General features: G+C 42.4%; 1 protein-coding gene across 1 annotated transcript in view; it reads left to right on the top strand.

Annotated features, from left to right (window-relative positions):
- The window catches only part of LOC132994457 (zeta-sarcoglycan), a 390,284-nt gene that overhangs the window by 207,309 nt on the left and 163,531 nt on the right, over positions 1-19,444 (top strand). Inside the window, exon 2 of the mRNA XM_061064818.1 lies at positions 10,600-10,809. Within this exon, the coding sequence (XP_060920801.1) occupies positions 10,600-10,809 (210 nt within the window). The remainder of the gene's footprint in view (positions 1-10,599; positions 10,810-19,444) is intronic.

Here is a 19,444-nt window from a genome sequence, read left to right as displayed (position 1 = left end):
TGTTTGTCACTGTTATCCTTCGCTTTAATGCTGCTGTCCCTTTGTCCTCTGTGTCTGTCTGCTGTTTATTTTAGTTTTTTGGCTGAGTTGTGTGTGTGTGTGTGTGTGTGTGTGTGTGTGTGTGTGTGTGTGTGTGTGTGTGTGTGTGTGTGTGTGTGTGTGAGGGAGAGAACAAGGGAGAGGGAGCAGAAGTTGTCCTTTTAAGTCTTCTCTTTACGCTAGGCCTGCAGCACAACCTCATAAATCTGTTGGGATAGTGAACGCCTCGCTGCACAGGAGTCCTGTGTGTGTGTGTGTGTGTGTGTGTGTAGTGATAGTGTGTGTTTACAGTTTGTTTGATGATGTTCCTGTGTGTTTGCTGTTACATGTAGCACAGTGTGATTTTGACCAGCTAAAGCTTGCTGCTCCTGTGAATTTTTTTTACGATATGTGTTCTTGAACCTCTTGGACTGTGTGTGTGTGTGTGTGTGTGTGTGTGTGTGTGTGTGTGTGTGTGTGTGTGTGTGTGTGTGAGATCCATCCACTGGCTGAACACCTGAGTGCCCACAGTGACAGAGAGGAATGGCAGGCTGTCCAAACCAACAACGTACAGCCAACACTGAGCGCTCCCGATGCACTTTGTTTAGTGTTATATCCCACAGGCTCACACACACACACACACACACACACACACACACACACACACACTCACATGAAAAACTAATGTACACACATGAAACAACAACAACTACAACAACAACAACAGTGTGTTGGATGTGTAACTATTTGACATGCAATCCCTTGTTGAGTTCGGCGTAACAGATATGCACTCCTGCCCTTCTATTTTCACAGATGCACTCCACATACACACTTTCAGGAGGACTGCTGGAGATTCTCCTGACATGGCTGTTCACATATGAACCTTACAAAGGGAGATTTTCCTTGTCAGATGGAAGGGAGGCAGGGAGGTCTCCTGAGATAAGACGTGATGTATACGACGCTATAATGACAATATTTTCATTTATATCACTGCTATTTGTGGTTCATCAGAATCACACTATCAAAAATTGATAGCGTGCAAAATTTAGGAGAATAACCTGCTGCGTTCTCACATGAGATCACTCTGACTTGCTGTGGAAAAAATACTAGGAGTCTGGCAGGAAAAACTCCGGGTGAAGTCCGAATGAAAAGGTTCCTCCACAAATATCAGGAGTTTTCAGGAGTTTTCTGCAAGTGTGAAATCCCTTTAAGTGTCTCTTTACAGTCTCTTGACCCAGTGACCTTAATATCTCTAACAAATGTTATCTCAAGGCGCTGGCAGGTCTGGACAATGCTCCTTATTATATTATTTAAAAAGACTAAACAATAATCCATCATGAGCAGAGCAATATGCAACACTGAGTAACAGAGTAACGGACCTCGAGCAAAACTGGAAAGTGGGATTCAGACACAGTCAGCACCTCACATGTATGGACGCCCAGAAGTGCAGCATGGATTAACAGAAAAAAAGATTGAATATCAGTGCCTAATTCTGTGATCCTGCTCCTCAAATCTTTAAACATCATTCTAAAAAAAAAATTAAAAAAAACAACCCCAAAGTCATCGATCTGAACCAGTCACCTATGTATAGCACATCTCCCTGGGAGCTCTGCTTGAAAAAAGCAAAACTAGAGAGAGTGAAGCAGAGAGAGAATGTCAAGGCCATCAGAAGCAGAGCGATATTGAAGCGGTGCTATTGATTGAGTATAAGCAGATGAGAGCAGAGCCGGGCTGTGATGCTGCCTGACAGATACATCAGATCGCCCTCAGCACTTCACATATATAGCAGCGGCACCAATCAGCCGTGCATGCATACTGATTGCACTTTGATACGGATTTCAGCTATGAAATAAAATCTGGAGCTGCCCGACTTTCTGTCTGCACATCCGTCCACCCGTCCCTCTATTCATTAGCCACCCATGCATGTGCATCAAATCCATCCATATCCAGCCATCTGTCAATTTGATCAAGCTTTCACATACATTACCAGGCTGCACACGGGTATGGTGTGCTCACTCACTGTGCATCGACTCACCAGCTGGATCTGACTCGGCTAACCTTCACATGCTGTTTGGAAAAACATCCATTTCAAATTGAGGTTGTATGATAAAAAAATTACTGAGCATGCTCTCAAGGTAAAAAGACAAGGCCACTAAAAACAAAGTAAAACCTACAACTACAGCTATATAGACAAATCCAATGGGCAATGTCAAGCTCTTTTTAATCACATACCAGTTACCTTGGCAAGAAGATTGTATTCAAGGTCCAATCAGTAAGATGTGTAGTGAGTGAAATGATAGAGTGACCTTACTATATGATCAGACATTAAGGAAACATGCTATGTTGAAGTGCTGGCTTCTCTGACAACAATGCAGCAGTCAGTATGTCCTCCTTCTAACTTTAGATTCTGGTCCTGAATGCTCTGGATTTGTTTGGACCAGTGAAGGTAGGTGGTTTTAAGGCACCCCCCACTCGGCCGTTTTGGACGCCCCTCGGTTTGTCAGATATGAGAGCAGTTATCAGGTCAAACCAACAGGTGTTGCAGCGATGGAAGCAGGCAAGAGAACTGGTTCAGATAGAAGTGATTGTACCCGACCTAAAAAGCCTCTGCATGTTTCGAATAAGCTCCACGAGCAGAAACGTGCTCAAACTAGGATCAATATTGGAGATGCTTTTGAAAAATGGAGAGAGGTTAGAACGCAGAAAGGTTTACAGACCGATGCAGAGCTGGATAAACACTGAAGCTTCAGCGTCCACCACATGACAACCTGCGTGAGCATCGACTCTAGAGAGGAGGGGGGGGGGAGACAGCTCTCTACAATGTTTAGAATTTTGGCTGCAGTACCCATTTTGAACACCAGGGGTCAGAGTTACATATTGTTCCTTTAATTGTCTGGAGATGAGAGAGGTTAAAATAATGATAACATTCTTGATCGTCCTTCGAAGAATAAAGCTTCTGTATTGTGCACTCATTTTTTTCCCAAAGTTAGTTTGTCACAACCCTCCCGATGACCTTTCATGTGATTCTCCAAAAAATAAAGTAACATAGAAAGTTCAGTAAAAGTAGAACATTGTTCTCTTCTTCTGACGGCTTTCCTTCAAACACACAGATGTCTTGGTGAGACGCTTTTCAACTACCTGTGTTTTTCCCGGATTCGTCTTTATCTTCCATCTGACTAAAGTAATATTGGAAGTCACGTTGCCTCCAGCCTGAGCCGAACCTTAATCTGTTATCAACTGCATGAGCCCCCATGACATGTCATCTGAGGGCAAAATGTGTGCTCACCTTTTTTTCCATAATGAATTGAGTCTTCTTTTCTGTAAAATAAATCCTTGAAAGATGAAAGACAATTTCAAATCATATCTCCTGCCCTTTCATTTCCTCTTACGAGCTTATAAGCTCTTAAAGAAATGCTTCTCTAAAGGTGGGGGGGGGGGGGGGGGGGTGTCGGAGCGGGGGATCAGCCACTTGTACAGATCTTTATCTCAGTGCTTATTTCCTTTCATTTGTCTCTTGATTCTCTGTGCTCTTTTTAGTAGTAGTAGGTAGACTACCTGATGTCTGATTTATAATTTTACATTTTAACTTTTCTGATCTTCATAGTACTCTTGGATGATTTTGTATTTTACATCCATTTTATGTACATAACACACACACGCACATTTATGTGTCTATTTCCTTGGTTGGAACGGTACTAGAAAAAACATTTCATTATGCATTGTACTGTGTGTGTGACCAATAAATCTGAATATTAATTTGACCCTCGTACATTTTATCTTTGGTGGCCAATTTATTGGTTTCCTGGACTCAGAAGTGACCATATTTGGAGAAGAGGGTGGAGCTAGCGAGCAGCGAGGGGGGTTAGAATACAGAAAGGTATCAAGGTCAGTCAATGGCTTATTCATAAGCTGGTAAATGAGCTACTTTCAATTTTATTTGTGGTGCTGAGACAGCATTATGAGAGTAGACAGCATGCGACGCGAGCGAGCGTCAGCAACAAAATCAGCATGATTCTATTGTTTCCTATTGGAGTGTCCAAACTGCCAGCGAGCGACGTACTGTAGCGTAACATTTTTACTCGGACGCCCCGTTTATATTCCCTCTTTGTTGCTCGCTTTGATGTGGACGAGGAACTAGGAAGGAGGGGGCTCTGCACGGCACTGACACTCGCTTCTCTCACTCAACAGAACTCGTTAGCTTGTTGTACAAAGCTGAGATAACCGTGCATTAATAATATCCACATCGATGATTGAAATATTGACCTTTGACTTTTCGAGAGTATAATTTCCAGGTGTAGAGCTGCTGCTGCTGATGCCAGGCCACACCTTCTTTACATTGGTTAAGTTTCAGATAACAACGAGCACTGGTGTGAAGCGCTCTGATACTGATACTGATACAGAACCAGATACTGAAAATCTAGGGCGGGGCTTTGGTCTGGTGAACTGGTGATTTGTAACCTTTAGATCCTTAAGGTGGTTTTTGGACCTTTTTTGTTTGTTGAACGAATGAACCAAGACCACTTCAACAACCCTTACATTTACCAACCAACAGAAGTACGATATGTTTACAGTGTAACTTCAAGCTTGGGGTTTTTTGCTGAGATCATTATTGGATCACAGTTGACAGTACATGCTCTATTGGTTACCACGGTGACGTGGCTGCAGAAGCTCTTGTTGTTTTTTTATGGCTGTCAAAGCATTATGATGTTAATAAAGTAAGGTCATGCTGTGAGGGGCCGCCAGGCTTTGGTGCACCGTGGGATTGATTGATGACTCTGTTGTCAGTTCAATCTAAGAAATGCATTTGAAGAGGGAGGGAGGAAAAGGGGGAGAACTAAATGGATTAGTTAAGAACAGAGAAAGGATGGAAGAAAGAAATTAAGTGACTCAGGAAGGCAGGCATAAAAAGAATTTGGAAATTAAAGGAAGCATGAAGGTAAGACGGAGATACAAGATAAGAGAAAATGAAAGATTTGTAATAGGGGGGTGACACAAGCACAGACATACGCTTCAGATCTGCATTTAGGGGGAAGGTAAAGGCTAAAGATAAAATTGCATAAAAAGGTCTAAGGAAGGAAGAAGGAAGTTCAGGAAAAGTGGGAGTGGGGCGTTTTCTGTGTGGAAAAAGTATGACAAATACGAGCCTCAAAACATGGAAATAACGGAGGAAGGGAGATGATGTTTTCTCCATCAGGCGCTGAGTTGAATTGATAAGGATGCACATGCTGCACGCGCATACACAACACCATGAATGAGTCTGTGAGGAGGCATAAGTGAGGATGTTTACGACGAATCTCTGATTAATTAAAAGAGACAGAAAGGTGACAATAAATAACATAACTGAAAGCTGCTTGAGGATTGAAAACGAAAGTGAAGAGGTCTGTTGTTACCGTGGCGGATTGGTTAGTTGGCGGATTTTTATTCTCTCCCCTGAGAAATCACCGTCTAAAAACTGACACACAGTCATACGACATGTGTGCACCTGTTGATTTGCACTGTTGATACGTGCAGGTGGGGAAAAAAGATTAGCATTTCAGGACTACACAGAGCTGCCAGCGCACACACACACACACACACACACACACACACGCACACACACACACACACACACACACACACACACACACACACACACGCACACACACACAGCACACAAACACACTTCTATTGATTCGGTGTGGACGATGCTCCATTCAACAGCGTCACCCTGCTATTGATTCATAAGCATTGTATCCGCACAGATGGAACAGGTGCACCTCAAAATGAGAAGCAGAGGAACCAGCTGAGATCATCACAGGATGTTATCTTTACTGGGAAACATGGAAATCATCTCCATCTGTTAAGCCCTGAGTAAACTCGCTTTTAACCACATGGTTTGGTTTGGAGCATTGTTTGTTCACGTCCTTAGAAATTAAAGGGATACTTCACCCATTTGCATTAAGCTTTGTATCATTAGAAACCTGGTAGTATTCTTGAATGGTCTTGCATCCCGCCCTCATTTTCTCCTGAGATGTGAAATCTTTGTATTTCTGAGTCTGAAAAGGAGCTTCCAGTGACGCAAAATGACGATTTTTGCATCACTGGAAGCTGTTGCGGTTAGCGGGGTGAAACTACAACGGTAGTTCCTCATATTTTCGACCACTGAAGCTACAGACCAATCAGAGATCAGTGGGTGGGAACTCACTCCCAGAATCGAAACTTAACGTCCGCCATATTGCTTGGAAGCTATGCTAACAGGCTCTATGGAGAAAGCTGATAATGGCGAACAAATCTAAATATAGTGGTGAGATGGCTGCTGCCGACAGGCCGGTCTTGTGTTTTGGCTGCCAGGGAGCCGCTGGCCTGGCCACTGTGTGTGTGTGTGTGTGTGTGTGTGTGTGTGTGTGCTATGTACATTAAGTGGGGGCTACTCTACAAGATACAAGATTCCTTTTGTATTAAAGAGATAACTGAAATAAAATGTGCAGAAGTAATCAAGAAACTATCAAATTCTAAGGCTAATGACGTTTATAATTTGGATGCTCAATTCATTAAAAAATATAGCTCTATACTGATTACACCTCTGACTCATCTTATTAATGTATCAATTAGAACTTGTAAATTTCCGAACAACTGGAAAAAGGCCATCATTACACCAATCTTTAAAACAGGTGACTGCGATTTGGTGAGCAACTACCGCCCTATCTCTATTCTCCCTGTAATGTCTAAGGTACTTGAAAAGGTTGTGGTGGCACAGGTTTTTGACCATCTGGAGACAAATCAACATCTTACATCCTCAACAATTTGGTTTCAGACCAAAATATTCAACAGAAACTGCAAATTGTTTTTTCATTGAGAATGTAAAGCATTCACTTGATGGTGGTTATGTTGTTGGAGCTGTGTTTCTTGATTTAAAGAAGGTATTTGACACTGTCAACCATGACATTCTCCTGTCTAAGTTACCATCTTTCAATTTCTCGAAAAAATCAATTGACTGGTTTGAGTCTTACCTTCAGAATAGAGAGCAGTGTGTGAAAGTTGACTAAGAAAAATCCTTTCCTTTAATCAATAAAATGGGTATTCCCCAAGGGTCAATTCTTGGCCCTTTGCTTTTCAGTCTGTTTATAAATGATTTGCCTAAATCCTGTCCAGTAGCCGGCTTCCAGCTTTATGCAGATGATGCAGTTATATATGCTCCTGCTAAGTCACCAAGCAAGGCGGCTGAGATCCTAACTGAGTACCTTTGCAATGTCCATCAGTGGCTGGAATGCAACCATCTTGTTTTGAATCAGAGTAAAACAGTTTCAATGTGTTTCTCCATTAGGAAAAAGTGCTCCCCTGGAAGTTTTAACGTTAAGATACAGAATAGAGAAATAGAGGAAGTTAGTGAGTTTAAGTTCTTAGGAATCATTTTAGATCCACAACTCAAGTTTGATAAACACGTAAATAAAATCACAAAAACAATCAAGAACAACCTGAACTGCTTTAAATTAATAAGACACTACATACCAACTCAAGCAGCACAGGTGTTCATGCATTCAATGATTTTCTCTCATTTCTCATACTGTATGACAGTTTGGTCACAAGCTTCACCCTCTACAATCAGAAACCTCTCATCACTATACAACCAGGGCCTGAAAATAATGGACAAAAAACCTGTCCGGTGGCATCACTGTCACATACTGAAAAAACACAATCTACTCAGTTTTGAGAGCTTCATGCACTTATGTTTCCTCAAACTTGTTTTTAAATGTATCAACAATCTGGCTCCTGAACCTCTCTCCAGATATGTTCGAAAACAGGACGGAAACAGGGTAACGAGAAGCACTGTGAATGGAGACTGTAGCGTACAACATCGTAGATCTACGTTTGGTCAATCAGCCTTCTCCATCAAAGGCTGCAAACTCTGGAACACATTACCACCTGAAATAAAATTAATGTCCGACTTAAAATCTTTTACAAAACAGGTGAAATGCTGGCTCAAAGCAAGCCAGAGCTGCACCCACTTTTAATTAATATCTTCAAACTTTATTTTAAACTGGTTTATAGCATTTGTATTGTTGTAGATGTATTTTAATGTATCCTCATAAAGTGTTATGGGGTTTTATGTAACTGAATGTTGTACATTTTAATCTGTTGTTTACACAAAGGCCCAACTGGGGACACGAGTTGGAAATTAGCAACAGCTATATACTCTTTATGCAGCACATCAGTTTCATGCTTTGTATTGAAATTATGTTAAATTGCATTGTCCCTATTAAATAAATAAATTCAAACTTCATAACCAGGCTGATTTTGGGCCCCATCCACCATTTCAAAGAAAGTTACCAAAGTCATGATTTTTGATGGTTCTAATATTATCTCTTTTCTTGTGGTGTGAGCTTCACTAAGAGTGATACGATCTTCTCCAAAGAACATCGTGGCCTCACTGATTTCAAATCCAAAATACTAAACATGTTTAATATCTACAATTTGATGCCTTGTCTGCATGCACGATTACAATATGAGATTTCTCCAAAGTTGTTAGTTTTACTCTTTACAACTTTACTATGACACAGACAGCGACGGCAGTTTCAGAGCGCTTCTCACCAGTTGACCGACTGTGTTAAAAACAAATAAAAAATCTGACGACAGTAAATGCACCTCTTCCCACTATTCATATATTTGGCCCATAAAAACAAGTGTAAAGTAGTATATGTTTTCTTGGACATTGATGTGAATTTTCAGTAACATAGCTTAGTATGTGGCACAATAAGAAATGTAAAATATTCATGTTTTTATCTTGGACCTTGATGTGAATTTAAGATTATTGATAAGCATTTGCTTATTGCAATTTCACACATAGCTTTATCAGCTGATGTGTGCTATGTTAATAAATGAAAGCAATTTGATGCAAGTAGCTCTTGTTCACATTCATTTTTTCCAAGTAGCTCTCATGTGAAGAAAGGCTGTAACACGCGTTGCACAAAAGCAGGTTTTTTTTTAAGTTCTTAGTCCACTGGTGAACAGTGAGCCCTTTGGACATGTTTCATTTCCATGATGGGATATGAATTCATTGGAATGCATGCAGATTATGATCTACCAACAGGGAGTTGAACGCATGTGACTCGACGGTTGAAAAATGTTTGTTGAATATCAACTGACACACTGTTGATATGCATCGACATATCTACTGATAGCTTGTTGAGTGTCAACAGATGGACTATCAAAATAAAGTTTTACTAAAGGAAGTAAACTGGAAACGTTGGTCATTGTTCCCAGAGATATATTTCCTGAGATTGCTGTTAATATAAGTCAGAATAATAGGAGACATAAAGTAAAAAGGATCAATATTATGTCAGGAAGGTGTACCAAAGTAATTCATTTAACAACAAATTCACATAAAAGTTTTTGCAAAACTCGTCTGTCAGAAGTTCAGTTTGAAGGTGTTATATAACTTCATATGAATAGATCAGTGACTCTTTCTTTTTGTGTGCAACAGAAACTGACTTATGTGACAATACTGATTACAGTTTGAGTTCTTTCAAGACTCCAAACACTGAAAAACAAAGCAAAAACTTGAACAGGCCAAGTCTGCATTTCCTTTCTTTTCTGCCGGCACAGCAAAAGTCAGCGTTTTCTGTTTACCATCAACCTTTGTTGGTATCATCATGTGAGACGTTATGGAGAAAAAGCATCGGGGGGGGGGGTGTTGGAGAGAAAACCAAGTCAGTGAGGTGTTAAGGTCATGCAGCCTCAGCGAATAAAGCCATAATGTGTGTGTCGGTGAGGGAGAGAGGCTGATAAAGTGAGAGAGGTGCAGCAGTGAGATAGGAAGTGAATTAGGGAGAGAGAAAAGCTGAGGTGGAGAGAGGAAAGTAATGAATGAGAGATGGAGCGAGATAGCAGTGCCTTGCAGCCAGTGTCCATATCTCCTGCCACCGATGACTCCTCCTGCTGCACTACAACTAATGGACTCTTTGCCCGTCTTATCTGCCCGCTCTTTCTCTCTCTCCATCCTCTCCGTCTCTCTCTCTCTCTCCTTATGCCGCTCTATCGCCCCACTTCACGACCGCTCCATCTCATTTTTATCGTGCTTTTCTCTTCTTCACTTCCCCCGCTGCTCTCTCACGCAGGCCTCTATCGCTCTCTCCTTTCTTTCTACGTATCGTTTTTTCTTTCTATTTTTGGCTTTCTAATGTTGTTTCCATCTTTTCTGCCACCATGACCAAAACCCTAGAAAAAAAAGTTCCTCCTCTCCTTTCTCTGCCTTATCTTATCTCTGCAATGCACGGTCAGAAAGTGGAGGAATGCAAAATGCTGTTTTTAATCTTCGTTTTTAGCTTTATCTCCTTAAATTCCACCCTCCTGAGTTTGTAAAAGAAGAAATAGAAAAATGTCTGGCGAGGAAAAGGAGAACTGTGAAGCTTTAAAATAACTTTCATTGACGAATGGTGGCAATTTTCATGACTCCAGTTTTCGTGTTCGGGTTTCATGAACGTGACATCATAGGAAAGTTATTCCTCGACTTTTCACAAGATGTCAGCGAGAAGAATTACTCCACTCAACCCGTAAAAATGTGTGATTCTTATCTACATTCTCCATCTCTGTTTCACCTTTCAGATGACTCAGGAGCAGTACATCCTTGCGGCGCAGCCAAACCCGCTCCACCAGCGGGGGGCGTCGGTGTGCGGCACCCAGGTCTACCCCGCGGTGGGGATCTACGGCTGGAGGAAGAGATGCTTGTACTTCTTCATTCTCCTCCTCCTCGTCACCATGATCGTCAACCTGGCGCTGACCATCTGGATCCTCAAAGTCATGAACTTCACTCCGGTAAGAGACGTGTGAGCGTGTGTGTGCGTGTGTGTGTGCGCGTGTGTGTGTGCGTGTGTGTGAGCGTGTGTGTGCTTGTGAGCATGTTTCCGTGTGTGTGTGTGTGTGTGTGTGTGTGTGTGTGTGTGTGAGTCATATAAATGCCACAGTGTTATATGGGTTTGTGTCCATGTTGGAGTTTATAAGAGACAGCTATAAGATGGTTAAAAAGGTTTGTAGCACAACATGTGAAGGATGATAAAAACCAACAGAGGTCTAACTGGGAAGAAGTGTGTGTGTGTGTTTATGGTTACACTTTTACACACCAAGCATGCACGATTACGATATGAGATTCCTCCAAAGGTTTTAGTTTTACACTTTACAGCCTCACTATGACACAGACAGCGACAGCAGTTTCAGAGCGCTTCTCACCAGTGCTCATTGTTGCTAGGTTACGAGAGTTAACTTATGTGTGTTTTAGATCGCTCCGTGTGCTTATTGTTTGCTTTAATTCTAAGAAACATCACCAAGAAAACATGAAGGTGATGTAAAGGAGTTGTGTCCAGACATCAGCAGCAGCTCTACACCTGGAAACTGTTCCCTCGAGTCAGACTAGTGTCTCCTCCGCCATTGGTGCTGACAAAGCTGTTGTTGTAAGTCCCGCCCTGTCTCGATTCTGATTGGCCGGTGACAGTGACAAAAAACATCTGTCGCTGGAGGGCGCCGGTTCTGCATTGAAAACAAGCGTCGTCTGTGGATACAGCCACTTAAAGTGACACTATGCAACATAAATATCCAAAAGGAAAGCAATCCAACTGTTGACTCTGCAAACCGTCTGCTTCACTTAGCTTGTTCTGTCCAACTCAGAGGACAGACACACTGAAAGACGATCATCCTACAAAAAACTATTTGCTCTCTTTGCACCGCAAGGAGAAGAGTGTGGTTACAGACAGAGCCATGCTCTCTCCTACTACATACTTTAAAATGTATATGCAGCATACTAACCCGACCGCAGTATGCTGTTAGCAACATACTCACATACATGTTACACAGAGTACTTCTTATCCGAGCTTCATTCAATGAGATAGCATCAAGCTAATGCATCCAATAGACAAGTAGATATAATTCAACAACAATATGCCAACGCTCATTACTAATACAACAACGTAGTCATTTTTATTTTATTTGGCATTTCAGGAAGGACATTTTTTTAACCTGCTAGTTGACAGGATTTAATAATCTGAGAGCCGCAGTGCATTGTGGGGCGGTTTAGTATGACTGGTATGCTCATTTTTCATACTCAAAAATTCTGTCTTGTCTTAGACAAGTTATCACATCATCACAAAATCGCCTACTATGTCTTTGGATCTTTCTACGTACTCAATGTGTCGTCACCCGTGACAGCTGAGAAACTGGATGATGCTAGTTTAAAACTTGACGGTTGCCAAGCAACCCAAACATCCCCCTCACACGAGTCGCTGTGATTGTTGTGTGTTAGTCATGTGCACGCTATCAGTGATTGGTGGTCTGATTTAGAACTGATGAGATGTTTTATTTTTCAATTAATACAAAGCTGAAGAGACGCACATTAACTTATTTAGTTAACTTATGTTAGCGACATGTTATCATAATAATGTTCTTTGTAATTGAAATCTAACATACTGTAGCATTACAATTGTTTTTTTTGTCCCACTGCCTTTTATGCTCCCTCTGTGCGGCTCTCTGTGAAACCCTGACTTCAGCGAAATCCTCCAAATATTCACCCGTCGTCTCAAAAAGCAGTTTTTATTCATCGGCTCTGCGATGAAGCTCACGTGCTTCTCCATGCTCCGCTGCTCTTACTTTGGATTTTTTAAGTACGTCCTCATTTTTATTATGTTTTGTTATTGCTGTTCAACGCTGTGCCTTTTTTCTCCCCGCTTTGTAAGCAACTTTTTCTGGAGAGCACTCAGAACACAGCGGCTCCGTGCTTTTAAGATGCCAAATTTGGATCATCGACCGACGGACAAAAAGAAAAGTTAGAGAAGCAGTAGAAATGCTAAGTAGTTCTTTGTTTTGACCTTAAATAAAGCGCTCATTTAAAATACACTGAAGACGGGCTGAGAACATATTAAGTATTTATTAATCTGTAATGTATGCCTTATTTTGTATGTTTGCATTCTCGTTTCAATCGAGACTTTCAGGGCTCGTCATTCAGGGGTTACAGCACCCCTACATCTCATATCCCACAATGCCCTGGGGGGTTTGAGGAGCTGTGCTGTGATACTATATATGCAAATGAGGCAGAGTTTGACCCCCTGCAAACCTCTGGCAAAGCCTTCCCACATCACGCCTTATGTTTCAATAAGAGACTCCAGAATATCAGAGAAGTGGGGGGTGGAGGAGGGGTGGGGGGTCTAAATATGCCCGAGGGCAGGCAGCCAGCACTGAGCGTGGAAGAGCAGAAGATATTTTATAGGCCATATGATGTGTGGAAAACAGAAACCATGCAGGAGGAATTGTAAAGACAGGGAGGAAGTTAAAAAAGTAATTTTATTATTAATAATTAATTGTGATTATTCCGAGTTATGTGAAACAATGAGATCATAATCCACCACTAAGTCTCAGGACCATCCACTGTAACACCGGACTGATACTGCAAAAAAGTTACAACTGTATGGATTGCAGTTTGAAGAGTTAAGTGTGTATGCTAAATGCTGTTTGAAGAACTTAAAGGAGCAATATGTAACTCTGACACCTAGTGTTTAAAATGTGTACTGCAGTCCAAATTCTAAACATTGTAGAGAGCTGTCTCCCCCTCCTCTCTAGAGTCGATGCTCACTCAGGTTGCCATGTGGTGGACACTGTAGCTTCAGTGTTTAGCCAGCTCTGCATCGGTCTGTAAACCTTTCTGTGTTCTAACCTCTCTCCATGTTTCAAAAACATCTCCAATACTGATCCTAGTTTGAGCACGTTTCTGCTCGTGGAGCTTATTAGAAACATGCAGAGGCTTTTTAGGTCGGGTACAATCACTTCTATCTGAACCACTTCTCTTGCCCGCTTCCATTGCTGCAACACCTGTTGGTTTGACCTGATAACTGCTCTCATATCTGACAAACCAAGGGGCGTCAGAAATCATGACAAGGTGTTTTATAACATGTATGACATGTCATAAAGGAGGCAAATGTTTGTGTAAACTGAGACTTATCACTGTTGTTTTATAGTCAGAGTCAAAAAACCCAGATATAATATACTTTTGTTGAACTTTTGAACTCACTTCACACACACTTCACACACACACGCGTGCGCGCACACACACACACACACACACACACACACACACACACACACACACACAATGTGAGCTTCATTAAAATTTCACATAGCAACTGTATTTAGCATTTCAAAGAATGTTTACGTCTGTGTTCGAACGCATTAAGCTGAAAAATGGCCCGGACTAAAAACTGGAGAAAACATAAAAAGAGTGAGAATAAAGGAGTCCCAGAAACAAATCTGCATTTTCCACCAGAGGTAATTCAGAAAGTCTTTGTGACGTGCATGTGTTTATATTCAAATCAGCAATTTGCACATTTTTTTAATAAATTGCGAAAAAATTGTTTAAAGGTAATCCTGATTTTTTTTTTGGGGGGGGGGGGGTGTTTGGCATCACAAATTCCAAATTTAACTGATGAATCAGCATGTGCAACTTAAAGTTTTTTCCAATCGCTAACACACTAAAATGACATGCTGTTAGGGTGTCTTCACATCAGAGCTCGATTTCTTCCCTCCCCCCCCTCGTCTGCATTCACCTGAGTACATAAGATTACCTGAGAGCATGATGTACACAGTCTGATCCAGCAGGGGGCGGTATGCACATAGTTGGTTTGGACATCCACCAAGAAGCAGAAAGAAGAAGACGTAACCATGGCAACCACTCGCAGACTGAGTCCATCCTGCTAACTGTGGATGTTTTTGTTACTTCTGAGACGCCAACATCTTCCTACGTCCACATCTACCGTGCGCTCAGAGGATGAAACAGGCCCACGCTGCGTGGTTACAGCGGTTTTTAAAGTGACAGGAGCCGTTTAGAATGACGTCATGTAGTGGTCCACTTCCTTGTTTGAGCTCGATTTCGTTCACATCTCCCGCAGACCGTACTCGTACTCTGGTACACATGAATCGTGCCTGAGACCACCTCTTCAAGCGGACTCGGGCCCCGTACAAGATGACAGCACGTTTGTGTTCACACTGATCAAATGAACGAGTCTTTGGGGTCAAAATCTACGGAAGAGGAATGCATGATTATTAGGAAGTACACATAACGTTGAACATGATTGCTTTATCAAAGTTCAGTGCAAAGCAGTAAGTCATCATTCACATAGAGACAGGCAGGCTGTACCTTCCAGTGTCTTTCCCGCTTTTTTCCTCTTTGACTTACTTTTGTTTTCTGTAGAAATCAACACAAGTAGGAATGTTTCATCCGAGGTGTGACACTCTTGTGCACCGTAGGACACATGCACAAAGTAAATGTTTCTCTGTTCACTGCTTGTTGCACTGCTTGTCACCACTTTGCACCTTCACACCTCTGATGCTGTGCAGCAGGTTTCCTTCTGAAACATCCCGCTGCTTTATTTGTCTCAAATCTGAAAACCACACAAAGTGTTTCCGCTATTATCGGCTCGACGTGAATGCAACAAACACAAAAGACTCCATCTGACACATATACAGACACACAGACTGTATTCCTCTTCCTCATCATCTCTCATTTCAAATCTGGCCATAGGGGGCTGCTTCCTCTCCGGCTCCATGATTGTCATTTCCATCGCCTCCATTCAAATCACGTCGCAGCGGCAGCGGCAGCATAATGAAGGCCTTTCTCAAACTTTTTGTTTTGTTTGGAGTTGCCAGATGCGATTCTCATTGTGATGGTGTGGTGGAGAAAAAGAGATTTGTCTTTGAAGAGACAGCTTTGGCAGTAAATTGGAGAGGAGGGACCTGTGGGGACAGGAGTTTGCATGTGTGTGTGTGTGTGTGTGTGTGTGTGTGTGTGTGTGTGTGTGTGTGTGTGTGTGTGTGTGTGTGTGTGTGTGTGTGTGCGGGATTGTGTGACAGAGAGAATCAGAAGGGGGACTGAGGGAGAGTATACGCGTTTGTGCCAGCAATTATTCAGCGATTGTTCATGCCTATGTGTGTGTGTGTGTGTGTATGCCCATGCTTGGGTGTGTTAAACCACATTAGTGTTTGTGTGTGTGTGTGTGTGTGCGTTTGTGTGTGTGTGTCCTCCCTTGAGTCCTTATGGCTGCACTGCAGAGAAATTCAATTCCAGCTGTCACTCACCAATCAGCCCGCCTAATTCCTGGGTTGGTCTAGACTATTGTGTGTCTTTTTGTATTTGTGTTTCTGTGTGTGAGCGAGAGAGGGCGAGAGAGAGAGAGTGTGTTTATTTTGAATCATATTGTTTTCCCCTTCATAACACGGTTTGCATTGTGCTGTGTACTCCTGGCCTAATGACCTTTTTGTGGAGCACCGTGCCTGCTCAGTGAAGTGTGAAACATGAACTCCACAGCAGAAAGAGCCTGTGTATAACTTTTAATCATTGATCGTATAACTTATAAATATCACATTAAAGAGATAAATAGCTGGGGGATAACATTAAAACAGCCAGTGTAATGTCTGTAATGTCTGACGCTGGCACATTTTTACAGGGTGCGTTACAGGGTCTGTGAAGTGCGCTTCTTTTAGCTTTTAATCGTCATTGGCTGCCAACCAGCGAGGGTATAAAAATCAAACTTTATTCTTGTGGCACTTTTCATAAGAGAGTTACAGCGTGCGCTGCAGACGATAAAACAACGATTGGAAAATCTATAAAAGTGACCAGCATTAATTAGAACCGGGGGTTACGGCTGCATAAAATTCAACAGGGAAATACAACAAGGAATAAAACAAGCAAAAACAAATCTGGCTTATGAGTAGCTCATTAAAAGGAGGAGAGAGAGACGGACACAGTCAGAGTCCGTGACCCCAAATCATCAGTTTCTTTAGAACAGGAGTTCAGTCAGCATTATGGGTGCCTCATAGGTCCAAAATAAATCAATGATAATAACTCAATTTTGCTCTTCTCGACCCACTTTGAATTTTAGGCTGTGTGAGATTGACTGAACTTTGTAAGAGCGTTGTACCACATTCATTTGATTTATAACGGCCCAGATACCCACTAACTCTGGTTTTAGGAGAATTTAACACTACAAAGGGCAAACATGTACCTGCTGACTCTGGCAAATGGGGAAATGAAGAAAACAGCTGAATTATGAATACACTTAAGGGGTAACCCTTAAAGATGAGCTATGAAGCTGATCCACATTTTCAAACTCACATATAGTGTTTCAACGCTGGATGCCCAAACTAAACGTGGGCAAAGTTTCAGATGATGAGGTGAATGTATATTGGGGTAATCCCAGGATAAGTCTGCAGAGGGCGCTAAACAGCTTGTTCTGCTGATAGCGCGACAGTTCCCCGATATGAAACTGTAGAAAATCACAAGACGGCTTTTAGCCATCCGCTGGCAGCCCTGCAGTGTTCAGCATATACAGAAATGTTGAAGGCTTGTAAAGTAGCAAAGGAAGAGGTTGTTTTCAATTTGTCACTTCTTCTTTAGTGTCCCGAGAACTAGTCCGCGCCGACGGGGATTAGCATGCCCAGGCCTCTGCCTTCGCCTGCCACCCGGCTTGGCATGCAGCCTACCCCCATGCCTCTCTCTGCCGGTGGTGGGCCTAAAGGGCGATTAGGATGCTTCCTGGACGTCTCCCTTTGGAGGTTTTTCCAGGCACGCCCAACTGGGAAGAGAACCTGAGATAGACTAAGAGTACGATATTAAGTGAATTGATGTGCACTAAAAAAAATCCATGCCCGTGCTGTTCAATCAAAACATGTTCACCAAATGAAAGTTTTCAGTACGGCCTTTACTTTCTCTCTGACAGAAAACCAATACTGAGCTGTGATGAAAGACGAGGAGGAGATTAAAGGGAGGAACACAGATCTAGCTTTTCAGTCCAAACCAATCACCTGCTGCTGTTTAGCAGGCGGCTTTAATTTGTCATGTCCTTCAGGCAAAAAGGGGCGATAGGTACATGATCTCAATTAGAGGACGGAGCGCTCTCAGCTGTCACCGCTGCTCTTGTGATTCATCTTAAAGAGAGGTGTGTTTATTTTCCACATCAAAGATGTGCACGGCGTAGCTTTAAATAAAGTAACCGGAGAGATCAGCGTGGTAAAGAGAGACGGAAGAGGAAAAGGGAGGCGAGCAAGGAGGACAGTGAATGATGCATGAAAGGAGACAGATAGGAAAAAAGACGGGAGAGGGGGTGATTGGAGAAAGTGTGCGTGTGGTTTAAATAGAGTCTTCCTTCATCTACCCTGAGCTTCTCCAACCTGTCCTCTGCCTCCCAGGTCCTCTGGGACTCACTGAGGTGTCTGTTTCACTGCCTCATGGAGTGGAAGTGAGCTGGTGATGGGCTGGCAGAGACAGGAAGAGTGTGTGTGTGTGTGTGTGTGTGTGTGTGCGTTTGAGTTTTAGTGATCATTATGGTACCGTCATCTTCAATATCGCCTTGTCCAGACCTCCTTCAAAACTTCAAACCTTCAAACCTTTGGTCTGTGATCGTTGCTCAATCTGTCTATTCTTTGTCCAGTGTCACTTTATTTTCCTCCTTATATAAAAACAGGTTTCTTTGAATGGGTGTGTATGTGACTTCCTGTGCTTCTGCAGCCAGCCTCTAGTGGACGCTCGAGGAACTGCAGGTTGTTACACTTCAGTATCATCTTCATTTTTCAACACCAGAGTTTGCTGCTTGGTCAACACTCATGCATTAGGTTAAAGGCCGTGACTGCTATGATGTAGTCGGTCATAGTTTCATGTTTTTCATCCGAACCGTGTTTGTTTGTTGTGTGTGTGTGCGTAGGTGTGTGTGTGTGTGTGTGTGTGTGTGTGTGTGTGTGTGTGTGTGTGTGTGTGTGTTTGTGTGTGTTGGGGGTAAAATGTGCTGTTGAAGGCAGTATGAGCTTCCAATCCTGCTGTACTCAGCTCCTCGTCTAGACTGGCCACCATCATTATAGCAGTTCACACCTGCACGGTGTAATTTATAGCTCTCTCACACACACACACACACACACACACACATACACACACACACACACATACACACACACACACACACACACACACACACACACACACACACACACACACACACATACACTGCACAAGCACTCACCAACACACACATTTTTCTCACTTTGTCAGTAACAGTGCTGACCTCAGGTAATGGAAGAGTCCAGCGTGAAATACTCTGTCCTCTTGTATCACACACACACACACACACACAAAGTGGAGAGGGGTTAATGTGACGTATCCATCAGACTTTAAGCGCTGACACACCTGATGTTAATCGCTTGAATGGTCACACACACACCCACATACACACACATGCACACACACAAATGGGGCAAACACACACAAATAAAAAAGATAGAAACCACATCTGTAGATAACGGCTGAATGCTCACAGATGTGTCTCACTGTATGCACATCAGGTTATGTTAATGACCCAGTAAGATTGTACAATACTTATGGGAGCATTACAGTTGAACTGAATGTCCCGTTTCCTGACATCAAGCTGCT

The sequence above is a fragment of the Labrus mixtus genome, chromosome 2 (assembly GCF_963584025.1).
Source record: "Labrus mixtus chromosome 2, fLabMix1.1, whole genome shotgun sequence".
NCBI classification, from domain to species: domain Eukaryota; kingdom Metazoa; phylum Chordata; class Actinopteri; order Labriformes; family Labridae; genus Labrus; species Labrus mixtus.
This window is presented reverse-complemented; position numbering and strand designations above follow the sequence as displayed.